This window comes from Epinephelus fuscoguttatus, linkage group LG18, assembly GCF_011397635.1.
Source record: "Epinephelus fuscoguttatus linkage group LG18, E.fuscoguttatus.final_Chr_v1".
NCBI lineage: Eukaryota > Metazoa > Chordata > Actinopteri > Perciformes > Serranidae > Epinephelus > Epinephelus fuscoguttatus.
In genome coordinates this window covers 34349128-34376766 of record NC_064769.1, presented here as the reverse complement: position 1 = coordinate 34376766, position 27639 = coordinate 34349128, and the positions used below count along the sequence as shown (strand labels likewise).

General features: G+C 41.0%; 1 protein-coding gene across 4 annotated transcripts in view; it reads right to left on the bottom strand.

The window, feature by feature from the left end:
- scarb1 (scavenger receptor class B, member 1) overlaps positions 1–27639 on the bottom strand; it is a 53394-nt gene that overhangs the window by 11604 nt on the left and 14151 nt on the right. For all 4 annotated transcript variants that reach the window (XM_049603741.1, XM_049603742.1, XM_049603740.1 and 1 more), the window contains exons 3-11: positions 23289–23430; positions 22986–23189; positions 17814–17909; positions 17625–17740; positions 17373–17539; positions 15678–15796; positions 4221–4294; positions 4017–4068; positions 1761–1907 (exon numbers count right to left, since the gene is read on the bottom strand). In XM_049603741.1, the coding sequence (XP_049459698.1) occupies positions 1761–1907; positions 4017–4068; positions 4221–4294; positions 15678–15796; positions 17373–17539; positions 17625–17740; positions 17814–17909; positions 22986–23189; positions 23289–23430 (1117 nt within the window). The remainder of the gene's footprint in view (positions 1–1760; positions 1908–4016; positions 4069–4220; positions 4295–15677; positions 15797–17372; positions 17540–17624; positions 17741–17813; positions 17910–22985; positions 23190–23288; positions 23431–27639) is intronic.

Here is a 27639-nt window from a genome sequence, read left to right as displayed (position 1 = left end):
GTCCACCACGGTACCAGTTTGCTACTACCTAACTGTAGCTAACCAGTTGGTCAGTCGTTTGGTCTGTGATGCAATGGGTCCAATACTAACAAGCTAAAAGGGGCACAACCAACCATCATAGCACAGTCAGACATACTTTGGTCAGTTAATCGATTCCCCTCCCGTGCTTGTATACCGGGACAAGGACAGAAGTCCAATCAAATGGCCTGGTCGAGCTGTAACCGTAGCTCAACTTCACTGTGCATGTAGACGTTATGAATGAGCCATGCTGTTGCACTGGGTGTTCATCCAGCAGAGCCTGATTTTAAAAAAATGAAACTATATGTGTTAGAGATTTATGTCTTCAGTAGGACCCAACAGGCTTGGGGCTGAGAGTCAGACAGTATTAAGAGATGGACTAGCGATAATGATTATAAAAATCTAGACTGTCTTCCCACCACTACATGTCACATTCAACCATTAGCACACTGGTGGCTCAGGCTACCATATAAGGTGCCACCTGCTACTCAGTAAGCATCCGCACGCTCTAACACACAAATGGACCAGACATCAAGAGCAATTTGGGGTTCAGTATCTTGCCCGAGGATACTTCAACACACAGACTGGAGAAGCCGAGGATCAAACTGCTGATCTTCCTATTAGTGGACGACCTGCTCTACCTCTGAGCCACAGCTGCCCGCATTTGACCTCAGGTATGCTCAGAGCACGTGTAGGTAGAGGTGTTTAAATCCGAATGTTTAGTGAAAATGCATGTGTTTGGGAAGTTGTCTGAGAGTTTGTTAACGGATACTGTGATGAAGTTTTACGGTTGTTAAATGTTGTTAAATGTTTTTATATTTTGATTCTTTTAATTTTTCTGTTTTTTATATTTTTTAATTTTTATTTATTTAATTCTTTATTTTTTAATCTTATCTTTTATTAAAGAATATTCACCTTCTGGGGGGATTTTTTGTTCACTGTGGACCCATGTGAGAACATTTTTTTTCACAAATCCAATGTAACATGTTTTTGTTGTTACACCTCTCTGTATCTGAGTGCTTAAATGACACTAAGAGATGATGCACAAATATACTGCCTGATCTTAACAAGGTGTTTGATTCTAAAACTAAAAATAATTAAATCAGTCGATAATGAAAAATAATTTGCTCATCCCGCTGCATGTGACGCCCAGCACACTCATAATGACTGCAGGGCTGGAGTCGGGTTGTCTGATCTGGTTGTTTTTCTGCTTTTAATGCCAGTCTGTGAGAGGACTGACTAATATATTCTCACCTTTTCTTCCTGCAAACAGTCTCAGGAGTAGTCAAAAGAAAGAAGCCAGATGCTGTGCCTTCATAATAGCAGGTTGCCAACCTCTTATGCCTGTGTGAGCATGATACATTAAATGTAATCTGGAGCGTACTGCAACTTGTTGCACTGTGTGACATGATCCTTCATCACCATGAACACACACACAGTAGTTTGTTTTGGCTCACTCCTACATACACCGTCCTGCTGCCACAAACACTCACTGGAGCTGTAAATGTGTATTAATCCGCCGCTGAAAATGTTTGAGCACCAGCTATTAAAATGAGGTACGGAAATTAATTTAATACTGAACCAAGGTAAACATTAACCAATAATTATCAGAGCACCCTCTGCAAAGTCTCTCCTGCTCCTTTCCCCACATGTCTGTGGGAGAACATGCGTAGCAACATGCTACATGCAGTTAAAAAAGCGTAACACAGAGCACGCGCCTGCATGCTGTGTGTCAGCTTTACCTTCAGTCTGTGATGCATCAGGGCGGCGATTACTATCGTGGCCAGGCCGAGGGCGATGAAGCCGTACTGCATGTACTCCATCACAGCAGGTAGGACTACCAGGTTTGTGTGGAACGTGGTGAGGATGGGGCCGTCTATGTAGCCGCTCTGAGGAGGAAGTAAAGGCAAACAATAAGACTGCAGTGTGGTTTGAAACAGGATTATGAACAGAAGGCAACACTTGGTTTTTCCAGTTCTGAAGAAAAGTCAGTTCCTGTGCACACTTATCGCCTCTGAGTTATTTATAAATAGCTGCTGTTTCAGTCACAAGGACCTTTGTCTTGTCTATATCTATGCCGTGTGGCCAATTTTTAAAAGAAATAAATCAATGCAGAGATTATAAAGTGAGCGTGGGAATTGACTTCTTGTTTTGGTGTTACAGGATTACAGTATCTTTGCTTCAGTTTTCACAACATAGGTCATGGAAAGAGACAAATATATGTGTTTATCTTGTTATCTTTAAACCACAAGATGCTGACCTTGTAGTAACAGTACATGTTTCAAGGCTTTCTACCAAACAAACAGCATTTCTCTTTGTTTTACTTACATCACCAGGTGAGCAGCATTAGAACATACCTTTAGCTACTGCTACATGTCTCAGAGATGACAGCAGCAGAATCTCCATTTTAAACAGCATGTACACATTATATATCAGTGTTTCCAGTGTATATTATACTACTACAGCCTTCACTACTAAAACAACTGTTGATACTTTTAGGATTCTGAATGTTGAATACATATTGTAACATACTATAAAAACATAAAATATTATACACACATACTGCTCAGTACCTGTGGTATGCAGCACTTGTAGTACATACAGTAAATGTAACCATGTACTAATACATTTAATACAACTACGTCTCCCGTACATCTTGTCAATGTCAAAACATTCAGCTCTTTCAGGACATTCATACGTTACTTTAATCACTTTTTATGCTTTTTAAAGTATGAACTACTCCAACTGCTACTTCTCCTGTACATTTTTTGATTACTTACTACTTCTACGTACCTTCAGCTACAGATACCATTCAAATATCAAAACAATTACAATTTTTGTCTGGTCATTTTATCAGTTTTTATTGTATATTACGTAATTGATTGATTCTATGATTGATGGATACATTGCTGCTTGTTTTTTCTTTTTACCTCTGTCTTGTTTTTATTTATTTATTTATTTATTCATTTAACCCAAATTTAGTCCTGTTGAGATCAACAATCTCTTTTACAAGGGAGACATGGCCAAGACAGCAACATTAGGTATCCTTGAGTGCTTTGAAAGGTGCCTATAAATAAAATGCATAATTATTATTAATATTATTATTATTATCCGAGTACCACCACTAATTACCTTTTCGCCGGCGTTGGTCTGTTTGTCTGCAAAATAACTCAAAAAGTTCTGAATGTATTTTGATTAAATTTTCAGGAAAGGTCGATAATGGGACAAGAACAGATGAAAACATTTTGGTGGTGAGTGGTTGAAGCGAAGTGGATAAAATAATAAAATGGCGGGAAATCCGAGCAGCTTGGCGGAGGTCTGCGCTCTCCGAGTGCTCTAGTTTTATTTATTAGATCTTATTTTTTCCAGATCCTCTTATTTTTATTTTTTATGATTTAACTCAATCAATAGTTTGTGTTATACAGATGTAGATTTACTGTGAAGTCTGACTCGACACATCATTATCTTTATTTAAATTTAAGTCTTCCAAAGTCAATTTATTCTACGTTGTTTCAAATGCTGAATTATGAATGTAAATAACTTTTTTTCCTGGTTGCTGTTTGTAGAATATCGAGAAAACAACCAGTTTAAAGAGAAATAGTTACGTTTCACAGTATTGTTTAATATCAACCTTCTTACTTTAAATATAACAATGATTTAAGTTGAATAATTAACATGTTGTGATGCTCTAACTTGCTGTGTGATGTACGGCATAAGATGATTTGAACAGATGTTTTCATTTTCTGTCTGTCTGAGACTTTGAGGCCAAAATTTAAACATTCTGTGTTTTACAAACTCTGGAAACGCTTGTGAAAACTGAATCAAAGCAAGTGTGAATTACAGTGACACAGAAAAGGCACAATATGATCTGAACAACAACTACACACAAAGAAGAAAACCAGTTATGAAACACTGGAAACTCTGGGAAAGCAGACGTGGGAACTCTTTCCTGTTTCAAGGGCACCTACAGAGTTATATTTGATTAGCAGACCACTTACCTCCTCAAACCAGATCATTGGCATCACCACCTCAGAAATCTTGCCAGTTTCTCTGCAAGGAAAAAACACTGAGCTTCAAACACCAAGGCTACATGGTGAGCGTAAGAAAAGCAGGAAGTGTCCTTAAACCTGTCACGTAAATACGAGCACAATGCACAACAAATGTTGTTGGCATGATTATACGTCAGGGAATAGCTTCCTTACGTAATCGCTGACACTTTCTTCATGTAGAGGTTGAGCTGCAGGCGGATGGACACGTTTAGAGGGACGCCCGTGAGCTGGGGGGAGACAGAAACACACATTCAGACCCGATAGGTCCAGGGGGATAAACAAGCCTTAAACGACCCCTCATTAAGGATTAAACTGGGACATTTACATTTCCTTCCGGCTGTCAAAAAGATTTCCCACGTAAGCATACCCAGTTAACAAAAGAAGGATATCCTCATATGTGACGTATTCTTTCAGGGACTGTCTCTTGATAATTTTAGAGGACTACAACCTGGTTTAAACTTCCACTAGTTCACTCAAGGACTCCAACATGTGAGATGTAACAGTCGAACTGTTGCACTCTTTTGTCCTCAGGTAACAGCTGCCAATGAATCCTGTACAGAGCACCACTAGAAGAAGCAGCAGGAGAAGAAGAAGTAGAAGTAGAGGTAGAAGAAGAGGAAGCAGCAGAACAAGAAGAAGAAGCAGAAGAAGAAGCAGAAGAAGAAGGAGAAGAAAGAGTAGGAGAAGAAGAGGCAGTAGGAGAAGAAGTAGTAGAAGCAGTAGGAGAAGAAGTAGAAGCAGAAGAAGAAGCAGAAGAAGAAGGAGAAGAAACAGTAGGAGAAGAAGAGGCAGTAGGAGAAGAAGCAGTAGGAGAAGTAGAAGGAGAAGAAGAGGCAGTAGAAGAAGTAGAAGCAGAAGGAGAAGCAGAGGTAGTAGGAGAAGAAGCAGTAGGAGAAGTAGAAGGAGAAGAAGAGGCAGTAGAAGAAGAAGAAGAAGAAGAAACAGCAACAGAAGAAGAAGCAGAAGGAGAATAAGAGGCAGAAGGAGAAGAGGCAGTAGGAGAAGAAGTAGAAGCAGAAGGAGAAGAAGAGGCAGTAGAAGAAGAAGAAGAAGCAGAAGGAGAAGAAGAGGCAGTAGAAGAAGAAGAAGAAGAAGAAGAAGAAGAAGAAGAAGAAGAAGAAGAAGAAGAAGAAGAAGAAGAACAAGAAGAAGAAGAAACAGCAACAGAAGAAGAAGCAGAAGGAGAAGAAGAGGCAGAAGCAGCAGTAGAGGAAGAACCAGCAGCAGTAGAGGAAGAAACAGAAGAAGAAGAAAGAAGTCTTTTATTGTTATTATTAAAAGCTACAACAGTACAAAGTGCAAGTTAAAAACCCTGAAAAATACTTCAAATCATATCATCAATAAATAAAAACAAAATACAATAACATAAAATAAGAGTCTGCAGTGAAGTGAAGCTGGATCAGAACAGTGGTGCTTTGAGCTGAATGCAAACATCAGCAATGGACAAATAAAACATAAACTTTACGATGGTGCGAGATGAAGAGTCAGAGGATCAGTAAAGTTATTACAATTCATCCTGAGGGGAACATGAAAGTCTGAACCACATTTCATGGCAGTCCTTCCAGCAGCTGTCAAGACATGCCCAGACCTCACAGGAGATCATTTAAGTTGGGTTGAGCAAATGTTTCTACTTCCATACTGTGGTTAGCACAGATCCCTGTCAGCGATCCGCTTATGACTTGATTTATTGAAGAGGGTGAAGATTTTATTTGAAATATTTAAACATAAAAAGCTATTTCAGAGCAACAGGCTTCATTCACTGACATCTTAGATTTTTTCTTAAGGAAGGTCTATGTCAGGTGGTTCTTTACTGCAGAACTGTTCACACCTTTGCTCTCATAATGATGAATCCCATTGTCCCCCATATGTTGAAAGTGCACGCTTGTAAATCCTAAACAGCTGGCTTGAGACTTCAGGGCCATGTGCACAAACAGGAACTGAAGCATAAGAAGTAGAAAGGTTGATAGAAGTGGGGCACCCACATCTGGTGGAGTGGGCGTCCCATGTGCAGGGGTTGCGACAGGCCCCAGTGCACGCTAGTTACTAGTTATATAAGGTACACAGCTTTGCTACTCTTATCCTTTCTACCACTTGTGTGCCACCCCTCTCTCTCTCCCTTTAACACTATAGCTGTCCTGTCAAATAAAGGCAAAAAGCACCGAAAAATATCTAGAAAGCTTGAGAGAATTAAGTCAAAAATGCCCAAACTAAAGTCTGAAACAAGTGGAATAGCTTCAGGGGATTTAAAATAACACCAAAAGATGCATGCATGTTAAAAAACACGCATTAATCAACCACTGAAACTTGCAAACTGCCGACATCATGTATTATAGCAGCACAACTGTCAGGACAAAGACGAGCGCTGTGGTGCGTGCGATGAGACAGAGCAGCATTTCCTGCTTCACTGGAGCCCTTATGAAGACATCACAACAAAGTTCTTCACAAAAATTAGATGTCAACTAAAATGACTAAAAGGCTAAAGACTAAATGCAACATCTGCTCGGATAGAAAACAGTGTCAGCGCCATAGATGCAGCAAAACATGTCACCTGCCTGCAGCCCGTGAGCACTCGCTATATTAAATAATAGGGCACTCAGACAGCGTCAAACAACGTCAAAATACGTCCACTAAAAGTGCATTTTTTCCACACAGATAGGCTCGGATTGTTAGTATAATTATCCGACAACATAACGGAAAGGAGAAATGAACGTCTGTGTTTACCTTTAGCTGGAATCGGACATGTTCCTCTGCCTGTTGCTGCTCCCTCTCTCTCCTCGTCCGCTCTTCAGTTTCAATGAGCTCTGCATCCGTGTACGTCCGTGTACTCCGTGTTGAAATAAATATGGGCGCTCATCAAATTCAAATGGCTCATCCAGATCCAGTTGGTCAAAGATAATTATAGATAATCAGATCAGATAATTATACTAACAGTCCGAGCCTATCTGTGTGAAAAAAAAATGCACTTTTAGTGGACGTATTCTGACGTTGTTTGAGTGCCCTATTATTTAATATAGCACACGCTCACGGGCTGCAGGCAGGTCAGCCCTAGCTTCGTACTGGAGAAATGTCAAATACTGAACATCCTATCACTCATTTAGACAAAAGTAGATCGAAAGATAGGGCCCAGGTTGAAAAAACGTTAGCAAGGAGAAATCTGGACCCCGTGGCTGGACCAGAGCTTGAGAAAGCTGTTTATCCAAAGATCTGTGAAGGACGTGTGGCAGCAGGACAAATCTGTGACAAGACAGAGGAACGGGGTGCACATTATCCTGTCATGACTCAGCTCATATTCAGCAGGTCAGATAGTTGTATTCAAGTGGATGACGATGAAGAGGAGGAGGATGTGGACTGCACACAGACAGAGAGGAGAGACAGAGACGGAGGACAGCTCTGCCCCTTCATGCAGCTGCAGTGCCAAACGGAGGACACAGGGAGAGAGAGTGGTGACAGATAAATAACTCCAGAATTTTCGCAATGCTTAAAACAAAAAAAACAAACGAAAAAATTGTAATTGTGCTTTGGCAACACATATGAAATGTTACGCCAGTAAACTTTATTGAATTAAAATGAACTGAACCTGAAACTGTTGGACAGGGTTGAGGTCAGGGCTCTGTGCAAACCATAGACTGAAAATAATGGTCGTAGCCACCGTGCCGTCGCCCACTGGTTTGTGGACTACCGTTCTGAAGCCTTGATTCGGCATTTTGACCGTCGCCATCTTGGATTTCTGGAGCCAGACATGCAAATATTTGGACGAGAGGGCGGAGCTGTGGAGGAGCCCAAGGACACTATACATGCCCACCTACACTGGCGACCTGACTGAACTGAGTGTTTTTCTGGCAGAACAAATTGTGATGAAACCCAATCCAGACCCTCAGCTCAGTCCAGGCAGCAGCATGAGGTCACTGACTGTACTGTACGATCTGTAGCTGGCAGTGGCACCACCACATGCCTCTGAGGATGCCAGAGGACAACTGGGGAATAGGCAGTCATTATCCATTTCACTTGACACCTCTTATCGTATGTTCGTTGCAACACATTAACCCAATACGAAAAACACAGACTCTATCCTAGCTGCTCTCTTGCAGCCCTTTCATGCCACAGTGCTTCCTCAGACATCTTCACACACACATACAACACAAATACAGGACGTTCATGTTTGGCAACATCTGGCAAGTGTGAGGCGGAAATCAAACGTTCACTACTTGAACCTGCAGGAAATGAAATGTCCTTGAGTCCCAGACAACACTTTATACAGTAAAAAAAAACAGGGTCACATTACTACCGTGAGAGGGACATTCTACTAAACAGACGTATCGTGGCAAAAACAATGAACACTGATGTTATTTTTGATCCGCCAAGTTGGCAAGCATTCATCTGAGATGGACATAACCTGTGTGTATTGTTAGAAGTAAGTAACCATTTAAATGCGGCACAATGCAGGCTGTGCTTTGCGACTTTCTCACGAGATCTGGCAGCTTTTCAGAGCCCTCCAGTGAATGTCTGGATGCCTCTTCCCTTTCCTTAACGTCCCCATAATTGTTGTACATCTTAATCTTGGGACAAACCTGAAGAATAGCTGAAACCTACAAAGACAGGACACATAAAGATTGTTTCCACAAACTTGCACAGATTTTTTTTTTTTCTGTTTTCGACAGTCAGGAAGGAGCTTAAACCTGATGACGGAGTCCATACACTAGACAACACACCGAAGCACTGGGCTGTAAACACTGGAGCTCTGGAGACAGACGAGCCCAGTCGCCAGAGGAAAATGTTAGCATTGTACGTTTCTGCAAACCACGAATGTTACTTTTGTACTTCTAAGACGTATCATATCAGTGTTTCGTATAATGAAGTATATAGTCTGACTTTGTCACTGGGAGGTGGAGGGGACAGTGGATGGTGAAATGCCTGACAAGCTACAGACCACTGTTTGAGACCAACAAACAGCCAAAACTTTGTGATTAACGAGTCATTTTTCCAGTGGCTTTTTGGCCACCAAACGTAAGTGTGATAGCGGCACCAACGGTGGCCATTTTCAGTGTGTAAGTTGATAGATTGGAGGCTGTGGTTGTTGTTTCCCATAGTGAAGGGGAATTGGAAACTTTAACATGCATAAAGAAGGGAGAATGCCAGCCGAAATTAACCGCTCACAGCTAGGTTCATAGCCACAGTCTACATCCAGTGAGTCAGACTAGATGTGATGTAGCGGTCATTGCTGTGTTTCCAGCAGCTTCTAAGCCACCAAATGTGGGTGTTTTGTAGCAACCTGTCTCTGTTTTCTACAGTGGGGACAGTGCCACAAAACACGGTTGCATTTACTAAGACATCCCTGCTTTTGTGTTCCCAAAACCAGGTGTTTTAAGCCCAAACTGTATCTTTGTGTTGTTTAAACCTAACCACACGTTAACATTTCAACAACACTGTGGTTAAGTTTCAATGTATCTGTTACATGATAACATGCAAATGTAATGTCTAATCTGTGGTTTGCAGACACGTACAATGCCAACATTTATTCTATTGACTGGGTTGGAGAGACGACAATCCAACAAGAACACCAATTGTCACATATACCAAAACAAACATGGATGCCAACCAGCAGCTTGCTCGGTTTATATGCAGCAACATTTGTGCTCAACAGGCAACAAAAAGGTGGAAAAATGTGTCTGGTAAGCTACTGCAACTGAAGAGCTACAGAGCCCTCTGGGGTCTGGAGCTGAGCCAGCTTTGTAAAACAATGCTAACCTCAGCTAAAGCGATTTATTTAAACTGCTCAAGTATGCCGACGATGTGGCCTTAGTTGGTGTTCTACAAAAAAAAAAATAGACCCATTAGGGGAAGCTGTCTATCTGGCCCACACAAAGGCCCTTCAAACAAGGTGTCGCATCAGCAAGTTGGATATTAATGTGGCCAAGACTAAAGCCCAGTTCAGACCAATGATTTGCAACAAGACAAAACCGTTTTTAGAACTTTGCAGAGGAAAGTTGCAGCTGTGTGAACTGGCTGTCTGAGCTCGACTCAGGTGTCACCTCCAACTCAGCTGGTCAAATCGCTGGGGCTGGTTTTAGAACATAAAGCACATCACCTGTTTCAACAGCCAATCAGCTTGTAGTGAAGTCAGCTGGTCAAGTCAAAATGATCATAGACGGTGTGTTCAATTGCTGAGGCAGGTGCTCTGTCCCTGCCGAGCCCCTCCGCCATTGCTGCTGCTTGCTGTATAAGCTTATACCCCCGGCACACACACATATTCTCATTGACTGATTAATTAGCACTGGTTATTTATATTATTGTGGCGTATTTGTCATGAATACAATCCATCTGATGCTCGTTTTATTTGTTTTTCGCCATTTCATCACTACTACAAACACAACTGTAGCCAGTATCTCACTGTCACTATCCTCATTCATATTTTAAGAAGCTACAAATTATATTCAGCCACAAAATAAGCCTGAAAAGCTGAAAATCAGAACAGAAGTACAGAGAGTTGTTGCATAGGGATGATACACCGTCTCATCTAGTTGCATTGGTGTGAAACAGCAGGTTTTTAGGACATTACAGAACTGTTTCAACTCGTTTTGTCGCCATTCTTTGCTCTGAACTGGGCATAAAGAGTAAAATTTTTGCATAGGACAAGATCTGAAGACAGAGCCAGTTTTAGTTAATGGCCAACACGTTAAAACTATAGAAAACTTTAAATACCTCGGTATGTTTGTGGACTCCCAGGTGAGCTTGAGTATGTTTTCAAGTGATGCTCACAGCGACCCCATCTTCTTGGGAAACTTAGTGACCTCGGTGTTAGTTGGCAGATTTCGGAACTCGTGTACAAACAATAATTTTCACCTTCCTGCCTGGTACGGTTGCCTGAACTGAATATCGAAGAACAAAGTTTCTAGGATTGTGCCAATGGCTGGCAAAAAAGTTGGCAAACCACAAAATCCCTTGACCAAACATAAAGGACGAGGAAGAAAGCAAAGAGGCACTATAGGGTCCCTCGCAACTACAAATGTATTCAAGAAGTCCTTCATCCCAAATGCCATCAATATTCGTAACTGAACAAAGTGACTGATGAGTTTCAAACCACAGACACTGACATGAACTGATTTAATGTCATTAATTCATGTCACTGCTTCAAGCTTTCCTCCTTCTTATCAATGTCCAGACAGCCACAGCTGCCAAACACGTATGTTCCCTCATGAAACACCTGACCTTTGTGTTTATGTAACTCATTCCAGGTAACAGTTTATGTTTTAACAAGAAAAATCTGACACTGTCCCTGTCCCAAGCTGAGAAGACATTGGTCTCTACTTTACAGATTTCACACGACTAAGGGGTCGCTGTAACACTGGCACACTGGTTTCACATTTACATTTCTGAAGTACAAAGTACAAAGTGTAGAACATTTGGATCTTGAAATCATCACTCGGCGCAGAAATTTGTAATGCAAATACACATACGATTATCATCTTGCGCACACTTTATTTTCTTTGAAGGCATTCTGCTCAACGAGAAAGATGTTAGAATTCCGGTTTTAACATATGGCTCTGATAAAATGTACATATGAGCTGAAGTTAGCGGGATGAAGACAAAGAGCAGACCATAGGAATGCAGCTTGTGGCAAAAAATGAAGCTCTGAAATAACAGAGCTGATTGGTTCTTTACGGTACAACTTGTTCTGTTCTATGGTCTTAATCCTCTGGTCTCCTCTGAGGTACACACAATACCCCCCAGAAGTGAACAAATCTTGAGGATTACGTAACTTTAGCCGAACAGCTCGCCAGTGACAGTTGAGGTGCTCTCAGGCAGCGAGTGGTTGTGTTTACTGTGATTAGAGGGCGGACACAGCTTGTTGCTGCTGCATTCACAGTTTATGACTAATGTTTTTAGCTTGCCACCATGGCTCACTGTGTGTCAGCGACAACCACAGAAACTGCAGAGAGGGAAACCATACAGGATGTTCCAGCAGAGAACAGATCGATGAAGAGAAACAGTGTGGGAGCAACATCAGCTTCAAAGTTTGATAATTCAGTCTGAGATATTAGTTGGAATAACTTGCTTTGTTATTCATATCATAGTGTCAGGAACAATCCATGTGCAATAAGCATCCCCTGTACCTGCACTGTACAGTTTGTTCACCATGTAAGTGCATTCACAATAAAATAGAAATCTATGCACACAGTGTATACTGTCATATCTACCTGCCTCATGTATATAAAGCAATCTGTGACTTTTATTTTTCCATATTTACTCCAGCATCCTTTGCACTCTGCACCATTGCAGAGTGATTAAAGGGAAATTTCGGTTTATTTCAACCTGTCTCCTATCGTCCTAAATTTGTTTCAAGTGACTAGTGACATAAAAATAATAGTTAGCATGTTAGCCAGCCATTATTCTATAAATCTTTCATAAAATAAATGAATGAACTTTTCAGGCTACTGTCCGGTTCTGCCTTCCAGCTGTTGCTGCTTATTCTCGCGATATTTCGGCCGCGCTTTGGAAAGCAGAGCTAAATGGTAAACAAACATGGCAGCACAGCGGTAAGGTAAGACAACACATTTACATGTCGTTTTCTATATGTTCTCTGACATTTATCCTAACGATATGAGGCGGTCTTTGTGGGAAAAAAAGCTTGTTTAGTGGACTAACTTTGCACTTGAAGGTTGCCTGTTCACTAACGTTTTAACAGGTCTGACGCTACTATGCGCCCCGGCTGTATCTAGGCTAATGGCTGACATGCTAACTGTTATTTTTATGTCACTAGTCACTTGAAACAAATTATGTTTAGGCACAAAAACCACTTGGTTATAGTTAGAGAAAGATCATGTTTTGGCTTAAAATGCCTGGTTTTGGGGGCAGAAACCCTGTTAGAAAAACAGCAACAGGTTGCCAAAAAACATTCATGTGTGGTGCCAAAAAAGCTGCGTGAAATTCAGCAATGAAAATACAACTGGTTTTGTTGTTTGTTGGTCTTGAACTCTATTAGAAGTTGCGCCTTGTCAAAATAAATCAAAACTGAAATTTCAAAGGACAGACACAGGGAGTGGCCACACTCAGCAGTCAGACAGGAGTCATGTTACAAACCAATCACAGCCAACATATATCTTTCCCTTCTTCTGTAAATATTCGGTCTGATAAATACAGAAAGATTGATCATGTTAGTGCAGGGCTACCCAGGTGCTTGTTAAGGTTGCTTGCTCGACCTCGCTTTTTCCAAGTGGTTAAAGACGCAGCATGTGTACGGCCCCTAATCTCCAGGGCTGGTACCTGCGGTTATTCCACAGGCTAGTTAATAACATGTCGGGCAGGAAATCCAAAGTGTGGGATCATTTTGAGAAGGTGAAGGACGAACCCAAGGTGATATGTAAACTCATCTTCATTGGTCGACTACAAACATGACGTATCATCTGAAACATGGAAGTAGCTACATGCCCATTAGCCCACAGCGTCATTAACAGGCGGCTCGCTCAGTGTGTGACGTGCACTTGGAGATAAAATATAGGCCTATATTAATGAAGGTTCATTAGTACGGTTTTGTATTTCTCTGTAATGTAGCACAGTGTTAACAATGTTACTGATACTATTCTTTCTCACACCTTCAACTCAAACCACCAAAATATATCATTTAATCATTACATTCATATCAGAAACATGTGGGCGACTGATCGACTAATGGCCCTAAATGACAACTATTGGTCGACTAGGAAAACTCTTAGTTGGGCAGCTCTAGACAGAGCGAGCTATAGAGCTGCCGGTCGCAGCTACAGGTTCAATGCTTCATTTATTTGACAAAGAATTAACTTTATAAATCGCTGACATAATCTCAGCTGCAGCATAAAGATGTCATACCCAACATCTCTCTGAGTTTTTCCTCGAATTAGACCACGCCAAGTGATCTCCCTTAAATATTAACTCATTATCTAATTACATTTCCTGGATTCGTCCCTTTGTCCAGTTGAGGTCATCTTACACAAGCTTTTATCTGCATGGCGACAATCTTGAGTCTTTTATTGGAGCCATAGAAAGATTGCTAATAACCCTTAATTCTCAAACAACTGCAATTATCAGGAAATAGTCCAATTTCCAATTACCTTATCACAGTGCAGGCTGCAGCCAACTACACCGTGGAGGTGAGGTTTACACAAGCTGAGTTGTGTAAGGCGTGTAGTGTGAGACACTTATCAGTCCTCCAATTTTATTGTTATTGCACAGCAATTAAGTCAGATATCGCTGAGGTCATTTAGGTACTTCTCAGAGACTCAGGGACAGTTTACCCATGTAACCAGCAGTAGGTCAACAACATCAAATATATGATGATAATGATTACCAGCTTCACTTAGTGATAACTGCACGATTACATGATGATAAACAGCTGTGTGCAAAGAGTCTGACTGTAGCTGAGTGACTTCCTTTAAACCATTCTCAACAATCTATCCATCAGTCAGAGAGAAGTGGAATTTCCTTTTTATAAACCACAAAGCAGCATCAGTTAAGGGACGCAGTATTGAGGCACGTTCCAAAGACCTCATACACGTATCTAAAAACATGAATAATGCATTAACACAGCTGTATCAGTTGGAGGTAAACTCAGCCACCTTTCACCCACCTCCAGTGGGAGATTCTTCGGTCTGTGTTTTAAAATAGATAAAAGTGTGCACTCGATAAGAACACGTCCGTGATACGTAATCAGTCCACCTCTGCTCGAAATAAGCACATCGGAACTCAAGGACACTGACAACAGCCCTGTGCAAACAATCCACTGTCACCTGTGGTATTTTTAGTTTGGTTGTTTGCAGTATTATTTCACTACTTTCACTTTCAATACTGCATTACATTTAATATAATAACATCACTTTTGATACTTAGGTACAGTAAACATCAGATACTTTAAGACTTCTACTAAAGTAATACTCCACTAGGTGACTTTAACGTCTACCAGAGTCATTTTCTGGTGAGAAATCTATACTTTAACCCAAGTTTGGCTTTCAGGTACTTCATCCACCACTGATTATTTCACACAAGTGAAACAAGTTATGTCTTGTTGCCTAAACACCAAGAAATTGTTTTCATTGTTATGATTAGAGGCTGATCGATTTATCAACTGATGAACCGGCACAAATAGGATGTTTTACAAACTAGCGTTAGCGGCAGCACTTGGATAGTGGGCGATGGCTGTGCAGCCTCTCGTGTTCATGTTCTAAGGAGTTAAACTGATTGTTTTTTGTAGGTGGCTGAAATACAATTTGCTGCTCCTCTCCACAGCAGTACGTTGCTTAGCTTGTGGTGTTACTCCAGCCTGCATCTCCAAAATAGGGGCGTGCCGACTGTCATCTACTGTATGTAATAAACTGACTATGGATAAGCACCTCACACAACCCTACTTAAAAAAACTATTCTTAACAGAAATCATGACCATGCATCCACAGCTTAAATTAAGAGGGAAGTTGAAAGACGAACTGGTTGGTTTCATTATGAAAAACAAACATCTGACTTGGCATCACCAAAAATATTTTAGTTAAGTTTGTTTTTAAATCCCAGATGGAACCACTGAGGTGTGCAGGGAGTCAACTGTGTGTGTGTGTGTGTGTGTGTGTGTGTGTGTGTGTGTGCACTCACTGGGTGGATGTCTATAAAGAGGCCGTGCTCTTCCTCTGAAGGATGGAGGCCCTGCACGAAGTCCAGCAGCACCGGATCAGCGTTAAAGAAGTGAGGATGAGAGATGAAGACTGGAGAGTCTGCAAAGTGAAAAAGACGTGTTGCAATTATTCAGCTCGACCACAATTCTCTCCACAGTGAAAGAGTTCAAATGAAGCACCAAGTGTTCGTCAATATAGTATGGAAGAATTATCTCTGCCAAGGCGAATCTCACAAACTACTGGACCAATCAGCCTAATACTTTGTGCGCACATTTATGACTGTATGCTCAAGGACCTCTCGCGGTTGCGGTGATTCAGGACTGTTGACAAACCTGTTTTGACTGTTTTATTCTGTCAATGACTGCTGACTCGTGACCTTCATTGTGGCTTCAAAACTGACAACAAAAAAGTTTGGTCTCATATTGAACCAGTGAATCTGCAGATCAATTCCATACTCGATATGTTATGATCCACTAAAGTCAGACACAATACGGGATGGGTTAGTCCCATGAATGAATTAAGAGAGGAGATACAGCTTTGAACCCAGGACCCTGTTCATTCCTATGAGAGTTGCTCGGTAGCGCATGAAGCCAAAATTACCTGGGTGATCTGGGGAAGATCAGCACTACTTCCACACTGTGTTGCCCATAGAGCAGGCCCACTAGAGACTCACAGCAGCCGAGCGTTACAGAGTGAGGCCTAGCGTCCTGATAACTTCCAGTTTAGCACTCTGCTATCTTGAATGAGGATAAAATATTTAATAGCGCTGCTCTTCTAGACTTTCGAAATGTAATCGGACCATTAATGGATCAAATCCTGAGAGTGAAACGAGTTACTGACACTCAAAAAAATGTTATCCACTGAATTATAGACGTTTGTTTTGCCATGTAAGTCAATGGAAAAAGTCTTTTTGGGCCACAGGGCATGACATGATGGATCCCGCAAATAGTACCACTGTTTGGCTACTACGAAAATTGGCTTCAAAGACGAGTGTTTCACCTGTGGGATTTTGTAGACTTGCATTTTTTGTTGATTTGGTTATTTTACCTTGATATTTGTGCTATTATCAGTAAATAAGCACAAATATCAAGGTAATTACTAAGGTTATAATAATCCCATTAAAAGTCCAGCTACGAACGACATGGATCAAAGATCTGTGGCTGTGTTATAGTTATTAAAAATACATTAATCCTCATAACTACTTTGGATTTATATTTTCCTTCAGTTCCTGTTAGTAGGAAAACTTAATCTGCTCTATGCAACATACTCTCTGGAGGAGATCTGCATTCTACTTTGTGCACTTTTCTAGTTCACTACATTTCTTGTTGTACTTTTTGCACATTTCTCAAAATCTTTGGGTCTAAATCAGAGGGTGTAAATATATTTCTGCGACATTAAATTATGTTTTTTAGGCTTTTACTTTATCCTTGGCTGTGAATTATTCAACTTCTTCATGTCTCTGAAAAGTAAATAGCAATCAAGTAAAAGAAAAAATAAACAGGTTTCAAACCATAAGCTGACAAAAATCATACAAAGTGAATATTTATGTCACCTTCAGTGACGCCATTTTCATTTTTGGGTTTCGTTTAGTCAACGCAGAGTCTGCCTGACATCACATCATCCGCTACAAAGTGTGACCTTGAGAATTAATACAGACGTGTTCATGTTCACTCACTGTGTCTGCAGCTGCTGACGTTGAGCAGACCGGACTGTCTACAGGGGCAGAAGCCTTCATTAGGTTGGTAATCTGTCCCGTTGGCGAACAAGGTCTTGGGTGCAACGTATCGATACAGAGGGATACCCTTCATCACTCCATCACGCTGGTAAACAAGCTCCATAGATCTGAAAAAAAACAAAACATGTGAGTCATAAGTATGCAAAAAGAATTGTTGGAAAATAAACTGAGAAAGAGTGATAAGACTTTTACCTGCAGGCGTCGGGGCTGTAGAAGGGTAAAGTGCTCTCTCTGGTCATGAAGGGAGGCCACATCTGTCCAGCTGTTCCATTGATCATGTTACACTGAGGAGTCCTCCAGTAGGGCAGCTATCAACAGAGAGGACAGTCAGGTGGGTGCGAAAGACACATAAAAACTGAAGGTGTCATGCTGACGTCTCACCTCCGTCAGGCCATTCCAGGAGTCGACTTTGTGGACTTTCCTGATGTCGTCTTGTCCAGTGTGGATGGTGAACAGGCCGGTGTTGGAGTTGTTGAACTAAAACAGAGATAAATCTGTTATCAGCGTGAGCTTGTTAATGCTTTGTCTGACAAAGAGTCCGAATCCCAAAGATAGTCAATTTACAATCAAGTAAACAGGAATAAAGCAACAAATCATCACATTTCAGAGAGCTGAATAAGCGAACACTTCAGCAATGTTGCTTTGGAAATCACTCACTGATTAATTAAATCACGTTTTCAGCAATACTGCTCAGAGTGAGCTGCAAAGTGCTTCGGGAAAAAAGTTGAACCTGGCTCAACTTCTGCTGCAACTCATTCAGGACTGGAGATCCAGCCTGCAGCCAGATGTTAGTAATATATACAGTTGGCTGCTACATTTGCTTTACTCAGCAGCCAAGAAACAAAAAACAGTGGTATTCTATAGGGTGGCTGGTAGCTTTTGGAATCCTTGCTGCACAAAAAATAATTAATTTCCTAATGTTATCTGGCAATATTATATCAGATCCATGTAAGCGCACATTTCTGCTTGATTACAACATAACGTTAACACAGAGTTCAGAGTTTTATTTTTTTATGGGCAGAGTATGTTTGCACAATGCACGTAAAAAGGAATAGACATTAACTTCACACGTCGTTGCTGTGAGGAGAAGTACTTTGTCTGCAACGGAGTGTAGGTGTGGGGAACGTGTCGGGTGGCATCCACATGAAAGCCAGGACCCAAGGTTTCCCAGCAGAACATTGCCTTGTAATGAAATCATCAAAATGACTCACTTAACCTGTCAGTGGTTTCATTGTTTTTGCTGATCAATGTTTGTTTCCACACACTTAAAACGTGAGAAAGACCTCAAGGCTTCAACCTGGCCTCCAAATTCTCAAGATCCCAATCAGATTTAACGTCCGTGGGACATGCCGGAACAACGCCTCAGCACTCAACACCACAGGACACACTCAGAGGTCCTGTGTCCATGCTTAGACAGGTCAGAGCCGAGTTCGATTCAAGGAGGCCCCACCATGTGTACAAGCAGATCCCGTGAATGCTCTATCGGATTGGAATCTGGGAAATTTGATGGCCAGGATGAGCTCTTTTCCACATTCCTCAGCCCATTCCTGAGCAGTTGTTGGCGTGTGGCATGGCTCATTGTCCTGCTGGGGGGGCGTGGGTGGTGATCAATGTTCACTTCGCCTGTCAGTGGTTTAAAATTAATCACACACCTGTTGAAACGTGAGAAAGAACTCAAGGCATTGACGCAGCCTCCAAATTCCCTATATCCTCATCAAAGCGGACATCCAAAGGACATGCCAGAACAGATTTTTTTTGGTTTTGTTTTTCAATTTAGTTAGAGTGCCATGCAGGCTACATCTGGGGACGTTTTGGTCCTCAGATTTAACTGGAGAGTGAGCGCTCCTCACTTATGTGCTGCTCTTCAGTACAGGTAGCTGGGAACAAAGAGGCAGCTACCCAGAGAAGTAGTGAATTTACTTAATACCATATAGTCTCTGGCTTTTGTTTGATATCTATCTAGCTGTCGCTGCACATTTCCGTTCCGTCGTTACCACAGTTAGCTCGTTTACGATATTACATGAATGTCAGTGTGACACTGAACATCCCGCTGAAACCCCTTCAAACTTTCAAAGTCTATATGGAAAAAGAAACAAGCGATCAAATATTCGTATTGAGCAACCAAATCTAATTGGACTGGCATAATTTAGACAATCTAGCCCTACGTTTTGTTCCTCTTTGGCAGATTTGGCAGCGTCTTTCCCAGTGCATTGTGTTGATTAGACGCAGTGCCGTTACATCGGTATAATGCAGGAAGTACAGCACAAAAAAAAGGTTCTTCCATTAAGACACCCGTAAGATTTGTCTAGAGCTGGAGGCGGGACAAAATTTGACGGAAGCAACTGCCTGCAGGTCAGGGAGTATAGTTGGATGTTTGATGTCTGAGTCGGAGCAGGTGAGAGGTATGAAAGTGGCATTATCAAACCTGCAGTAAAACACCTTTAGGTCATCCTTGGACATGTCTCCACAGATCGAGGGACTGTTCCCTGTAGCTGCTGATGTCCTGCAGGTTTGTCAACACTGATATCAGGTCGCTGGGTGAGAACCTTTAGCTTTTCAGAAAAGCCCGTCTGTGTTACCCTGATCTTCTGTGTGTTTCTGGCCTGGTTGGTTGTACAGGAGTCTGGAGTCTGGAGGTTTGCTCTGCCAAAGTCCCTAAAAACAATGAGCAGGGAGTCTGGATATTTTTTCCTCCAAGATAGTAATCTGGTGTTTGAAACGCCTCTGCCTGGGGGAGAATGTAAATAAACAAGGAAAACTTCTGCGGTGAACGCAACGCTTACAGTCAATTAAAAGAGACTCCGTGTTGGGACTGCATGATCTCTCCAACTCTCTGACATCTGTACACTCATTTTTCTTGATAGCTCTGTTGCACGGTTGGCTCAGAGGGGGAGCAGATGGAGTGAAGCATCTGTATCCAGGTGTCAGTGAAGCACAGTGCAGCAGACATGCAAAAGTCAATGTTGGCTCTGATGAGAAGCAACAGAGAGCCAGAGAGCAGATATTCCCTCAATGTATGGAAGGGAGTGCATTAAAATCCCTGCTGTCAGAGTTCAACAAGCACTCTGGCTCGTTTTCTGCTCCAGCTTCTCCTGCTAATATTCCCAGGCCCATATAGAGCTGCTTCTTCCTCGACTCAAAGCTCGCCAGTTCATGAAAGTCGGTGAAAAAGTTTGACAAGCGTGTCGAAGGGTGGTGAATGTCACCAAAGACAGAGAGCAGAAAACTAGACAAATAAAAGAAGAGAAAGTGTGACAGAGCACAGCACTGAGGCTGCCATCCAGGGTGCCATCTTTCAAAGTCAAAAAAGTGACTAAAGGTAAATGTGTGTGCCGATAAACTCTGTTGCTGACTATAGATTGTATAAAAGGAGTGGATATGGCACTGTGACGTCACCCTATGGTTTGTGGATTCCCGTTATAAAGCCTTGAGTTTGAAATCTTGGCTTTTTGGGGCAAGAAGTGACCATATTTGGACACGGGGGTGGAGCTGTGGAGGAATGATGGGTGGATGTGACTGAGAACCCGAGAACACCGCTGTGGTAGTGACTTGTACATCGCAAGGGAGCCACGCTCTAAAGCATCCCCTGCTTCATGTCTATTTACCTCTAAATAGGACTGTAATTTAAAGAATGAACATCATGCTGTGTTGAAGAAGACTTGAAACTAGTGATTGAGACCATTAACTCATTAGGAAAGTGTTAACTGAGGTAATAAATCAAGTGAGAAGTAGGCTCATTTTCTTATAGACTTCTATTGAATCTGACTTTCACCAATAGCCTCGCCCCCTGCTGGCCATTAGAAAGACTGCAGGTTTAAGGCTTCACTTCTTGGAGCTAAAGGCTCCATCCTAGTCTGGGACCGTTTAGTGGCCGTTTTGGTAAGCAACCGGAACCAGGGCGAGAGAGACAGGATCCAGAATTCGATGGATGCGCCTTTCCATCAAAATAAAAGCACCAAGCTGATAAAAATGAGGTGAAACTTTTTAATTTAAAGAATATAATTTACAAGAAAAGCCCCAAGCCATTAAGTTAACCTTTTTCTTTTATTGTATTTAATTGTATTACACGTTATTGTCTATTTCAGTTTTTTATTTAATAGGCACTTGATCCTAGTTTTGTTCATTATACCTGTAGTTTGTAAATGCATTTTTTCGATAGAGTTTGGGGCGGTGGGAGCGGAAGAGAGAGGAAAACTGTGTGATGCTCGCCATGCAGCATGCTCTATCAACCAAGTTTCTTGAAGAACCTCTTCTAAAACAGACTGTTGTACATCCATGTTTAAATGATTAAAATGTACCGATCGTGGCGACAGTCTTCACTCTTCTTTCTTTTCCAATTCAACTTTCCAACATGGAGAAACCGGAGACAGAAAGCGATGGTGCGCCAGAATTTAAAGTTTTACTTTGGTGAACACTTTTACTTTGGTGAGTTTGGTGAATTCTGGATCCGCTCTCTAGACCGGAACCAGAATCCAGACAAAATTCAGAGTGAATGGAAACCAGGCTCTTCGCCGTACGTGAAGAGCCTGGTGATGCGAGGCTACTCCATCCACTTCTTTCATTCAGTCTGTGGTGCTGAGAGGATGTCCCAAACTGTATGTACTGTATGTACTACAGGACAGGACACTAGGGCTGTTTATAGGTTAAAATATTATGATACCAGTACCCTTAAAGTGATACTGATACTAAAATTTTTGTGGCATTGCAGAACAAGAGCTGCCAACTCCATCAAATACATCACACCACAGACTGTACGGGTTCTAGCTGCTGCGATAATGGGCCAATCACAAGTTGCATTAAGTAGAAAAATGCTTGCTGTGATTGGCTGCAGGCAACAGCATTCAAATTGTCTTTTCTTTTCTCGTTCTGGGAACAAAAAGAATCAATTGCAGGTACCGTTTGACTGGAGAAGTTTCCATACTACTTGCGAGCGTTAGGTAATTAATCAAACTTTACTTTTCATTAACAATTTTGGCTTCCAATGATTGTAATTCATTTATTATACTGTAATTATTCACACATTTTTTTTAAATTTGTTTTTCAGTTGAATTAAAGTTCAAGAAAACCCACTGTTTAAGACAACTTTTTTAGTTTAATAAATGCATGATGTTTCCAACGTCAGTGGGTAGTTTTGTCCAACAATCGTGATCTCAATGTCAACCAAAATAATCATGATTATGATTTTTGCTATTATCGAGCAGCCCTACTACTATGTACTATGTTATTTCAGTCGATATCTTGATGGTATCAAGTGCCAACGAACAGCCCTGCAGGACACTGACGCTGCATCTTGATTGATGCCTGATGACATAGATTGTGTACAGTGTGACTTATTTTAAAATATCACAAATAAAATGAACATTCACTCAAAACTAGGTGATTCTAGCATGCACGTTCACATTTTAAATACTTTAATTTGTTGTATTTTTTTCAGTGTGAGTACACTACATCCTTCAAACACTGCTGTTCTCATTGGTCTTCACATATTTTTTTTTAGTCTCTTAGACACTGGGGCCATAAAGCTGGAGTTTACAAACCATTTGAAACACTCACCTCAGCAAAGAGGCCAAACTTCCCCGATGAGGGCAGCATGCCGGGCAGGTATTTATTGAGGAAATCAACCAGACCACTGTCGTAACCCCACATCAGCTCCCCTACTGTCTTGGTCAGGAAGGGCCCCTCTTTGAAAGTCTTGAATGTTGCACTGATCATTAAACGCACTGCAAAGGGCATGTTTTCCATCATCACTGCTGCACCCTGAAAACACGGATTGGAGCAAAGAAAATATAGTGAGTGAATTAACCGGAGAATGTGTGCATGTGTGTGTGTTGAGATGCAGGTAAAATAATGTCTTACCAGCACCAGCATGTTTGGAATCGTGACGACATCGGACTCGTTCCCTGAAGACATGGTCGGCTCGAAGAAGTATCTTCTGTACTCCCTGTAGGACACTGTGCCGTTGGAATGAAACGTGATGTTGTCTTTCTGAATGCGTTTTCTGTAAAAAGGAATAGAAAATATTCAAAATTAAATCTTCGTTCCCCTCAATCTCTTCAGTTTCAGGTGGCTAGATTTTCATACTAAAGGGTCTCTGATCATTGTCTTCTTGCTGTCCAGCCACTGACGTCCAGATAAAAGAAGATCTGAGTCAATAAAAATATTGATAAACTCATCTGAGCGGCCCTCAGTATAACCTTCGATCACAAAACAATAACGAAAGAGGGAGCAATGGCGTCACTGCATCAGGTTCTCCTGGTTAGGATTCAGTGTTCATTGTTCAGGAGATTTTTGACTAGGAGCTGAATTGTCCACAGAGGCCTCCTCCTCGCCAAAACAATCAGACCAGGTGATTAAAACCAATAAAAACACTAAATAAAGCACTGTCACGTTAACAATTAGTGTTTTTCCAAAGCTGTTCAGCTCATCACGGAGGGGCTGCTAGCCCAGCTCCTGTTAATATGTCCTCATCTTTTTTCTCTGATAACTTAAGATTCAGATATTCAGAAGGTTTTTACTGGGAGCTGAATTATCTACAGTGGTCTCGTTATTTCCAAAACAAACACACAAGGTGATTTAAACCAGTAAAAACACTGAATAAAACACTTTAACTTTAAAAATCAGTGTTTTTCCAATGCTGTTCAGCACAGCAGGAGCTGGAGCCCAGTTACTGCTCACGTTTGCTTAGCTTTTTTGTCTGATAACTTAAGATCCAGTGGCTGGTTGCACAAAACACCTTAAGTTAAGAATTTCCTTAAAGTCCTAATTAAAGTTTCCTCAAAAATAAAACTGGTTGCACAAAACACCCTTAAGTCTTCTCCTTAAGGTGTCCTTAAAATCTTTACTTGAGTATTTATGTTTTTTTCCTTGTCCTTATGTTACACTTAAGGATTCCCAGGACTGTTGCACAAAAGACCTTAGCACCCAAAGCAAGGTAAAAACAAAACTTAAGGTACCTCTGACTCTTAACTGCAACATGACCAAGTTTAAGGTGATAAATGAAAAACGCTAACACATCCCAAGTTTAATGTTCTGTGTCCAGGAAAATCCTGATGGATACACTTTTGATTTTACACTTAAGATTTGACTGAATTCATTTTCATTCATTACAATCATTCTGGTATTCGGGGATCAAATTTACTTTAGTAGTTTGTGCTTTCTATGACTGTATTCCTCCAGAAGTATAATCTTTTCCTCCTCTGACCAGTATGGTTTTCTTGTCTTCTTTGCTTCTGCCATTTTTTCCACCTTCTAACTATAAGCCAACTTTGTGAGACAATAACAGGCGTCACAAGAGTGAGTCCAAGCACACAAACAATCTCCAAGGAAACTTTTATCACTGTAAAATCTCTTTCAAGGCAGTAAGCGAGTTAATGTTTTGCCTTAACTAAAGAAACCTTTTAAGGGATTCTGTGCAACTGAGTAGGTAGTTTAGCTAAGCAGAAGTTAAGCCTTAAGTGTCATACTTAAGGGGAAAACTTAAGGTCCCATGTCCAATTACTTAAAATCCTTCATCAGATTAAAATACAAAGATAAAAACAATAAAGATCTAAGAAGTGTATCGCAGAAATATAGCTTAAAACTGGATAAAATGTCAATTTATGACAGCTTCTGATAAACAACCACAACCCTGATACATGCGCAAAGAGGATATGACGCCACTGAAAGGTTTGAACATTGTGTTGAAATGTTTGGGATAATGTAGATACACAAGTCAACAAAATATATAAAATTGGTTCAGCTGTTTTAACATGAATCCAATCTGACTCTATCTTAATTGATTTTCTTTTCTTTTTATTGCTTACTGATTTTAAAAGTCTTTCCATTGATTTCTGTTGTTTGTGTAAAGCACTTTGAATTGCTCATGTGTTTGAAATGTGGCTTAAAAATAGAACTGCCTTGCCAAATAGTTTATTGAAAAGACGCTAGAAACTGAACACCAGTCAAACATAAGATGCCGGCTATAAAGCTCCGAACCTGTGAAATAAGTAAATGTGTGTAAAGGAAACTAAGGATGATCTTGGGGGACGGGTTATTACCAATACAATGTTTATGAAACATTGCTCTTTACTGTTTTACCATTTCATTTTTTGTATTTATAACTTCATTATGGAACGCATTATTAGGGTCCTGGCAGCTTCTTCTTTCTTCTTCCGAGGAAATCATACTTCCCATAGATGAAAACTCACCAAACTTTGCACAAAGGTCCAGTCTCATGCCAGATATCCTCAGCTGTAAACTCAAGCCAATAGTCCTGATGGTGGCGCTACAGCAAGCATCTAAAGTTCAAAACTTTGAAAGTTCATAACAAATCAACGGTGCTGTAGCATTGTTCCGACCTCTCATTGTTCGGACCTCTCATTAGTCCGACGTCCTGTTGTTCTGATATGTGATTACACTAGGCTATACTGTATTTGTGTACCATAGAGGATCAGCAACGCAACAAAAGTAGGCTACTGGTCGAGATACAAGTGCCATAGAGAGGAGAGAGTGAAACACCATAACCTCCTGTTATTAACTCTGGGGTCTGGGTTGTGTGGGGAGCTCTCCACGGTGCTGAGCGGCTCCCGGAGGGCGTATTTCTGCCTTGATGGTGCGCCGCGACCGGCTCTGGGTCAGCTGGGAAAGGCTTGAGGCGAAGCAGGCTCACAGCTTGTGTGTTTGTCACTTTCTTTTTCATTTTAACCCACACCATGATCTTTTCCTGACCCTAACCAAGTGGTTTTTGTGCCTAAACCTAACCAGACCTTAACCACAGGGCATCATGATGATTTCAGAACAACGGGACTTCAGAACAATGGGTTTAATATGGTCAAATCAATGGGATGTCGGATGACCCCCAAATCAACCATACGTGCTACAACTTCACAACTTTCATCAAACTGTAGCCCCAATACTGAAGAAACTTTTGTACATTTAAACCTATTAAAATTATGAAGTTCATCACTCTGTTTTTTTCAAAAACTGTAAAACTTCTTAAACCTATCTCCTCCCACAATTTTTGCTCAAGTGACACCAAACTTGCTACAGAGCATCTTCAGACTGTCCTCCACAAACTACGTTTCTCAGATTTTTGATTTATAAAAAATTGAGCCTACAGTGCATCAAAATGTTTGCCTGTAAACTTTACTGTAAACATACACATGCAAATTCTTGCTAAATAAATCTTCAATGTTCATGAAAAAAAGACAAAATTCTAGAGTCATGTGGTAAATTTCAGAATTTTATCTCAGAAACTGAATTTTTGACAGCGTTTTGAATTTTGCTCTAATGTGAACAATTGGAGTCAATGTAAAAATGGCAATTTTAAACATTAGTTTTTCACTTATGGAGCAAATCAATCATTGTTACAAACAAATTACCAACATCTCCATGCTGTCTAGATGCAATATGTGTATTTTCAGATTTTTGTTTTGATAACTGAATTTTTGACAGTGGTTTGAAATCTGCCTTTCCATGCACGGACGGCTGCTAAACCTGCACGTCTGGCTTAGTCAGTTTGTGAAGCTACACATGAATTGTCACTGACTAATTAGCTCAGTGAGATAGAACTTGATTCTTAGTCTCAGAGGTTGTGAGTTCAAGCTTCAGCTGATGCAAAAGGCAGATTGTGTTGCTAAATTCCTAAATGTCTTCCAATTCTTCTGCTTGTTGCTCAGAATTGCCTAAAAAATGCCCGGACCCGACCCATCGCTGCACAGCAGCTATAATTGTTTGTTAGTTTTTTGACTTCACTGTGTCCCCACACTTCTGAAACCAAGCCAATGCCCTTTGGCCCAAGGTACACTTTGTACACAGAATACTACTAATGTGATAAAATGATAAAGAGGATGAAGAGAGATAAGATCGATAAAAGGAGAAGGAATAAAACATCCCACACACACGGTGAATGCTAAATTCTTAGAAGAGCTGTGCATCAGAACTTCAGAACTTCTTCAGCACTGATCAAAATGTGTCCGTAGAAGTTCCCGTACTTGTTTAATCAATTCTTTGATCAAACTATTCTTGATTCCCGTCAGACAAGTGAAGCTGTTGTTAATTGTTGTGAAGATCTGCAACACACCTCAACAAAGCCCAGACTCCGTCTCACAGGACTCTCAAGCCCCTGATGCTGATCCATTTCCTGACCCAGCCGATCAGAGTTGACTTGCCACATCTTTTTACCCTGGCAGCAGCATGCAGCAGTGACACTGTCTACCCTAATGTAAGG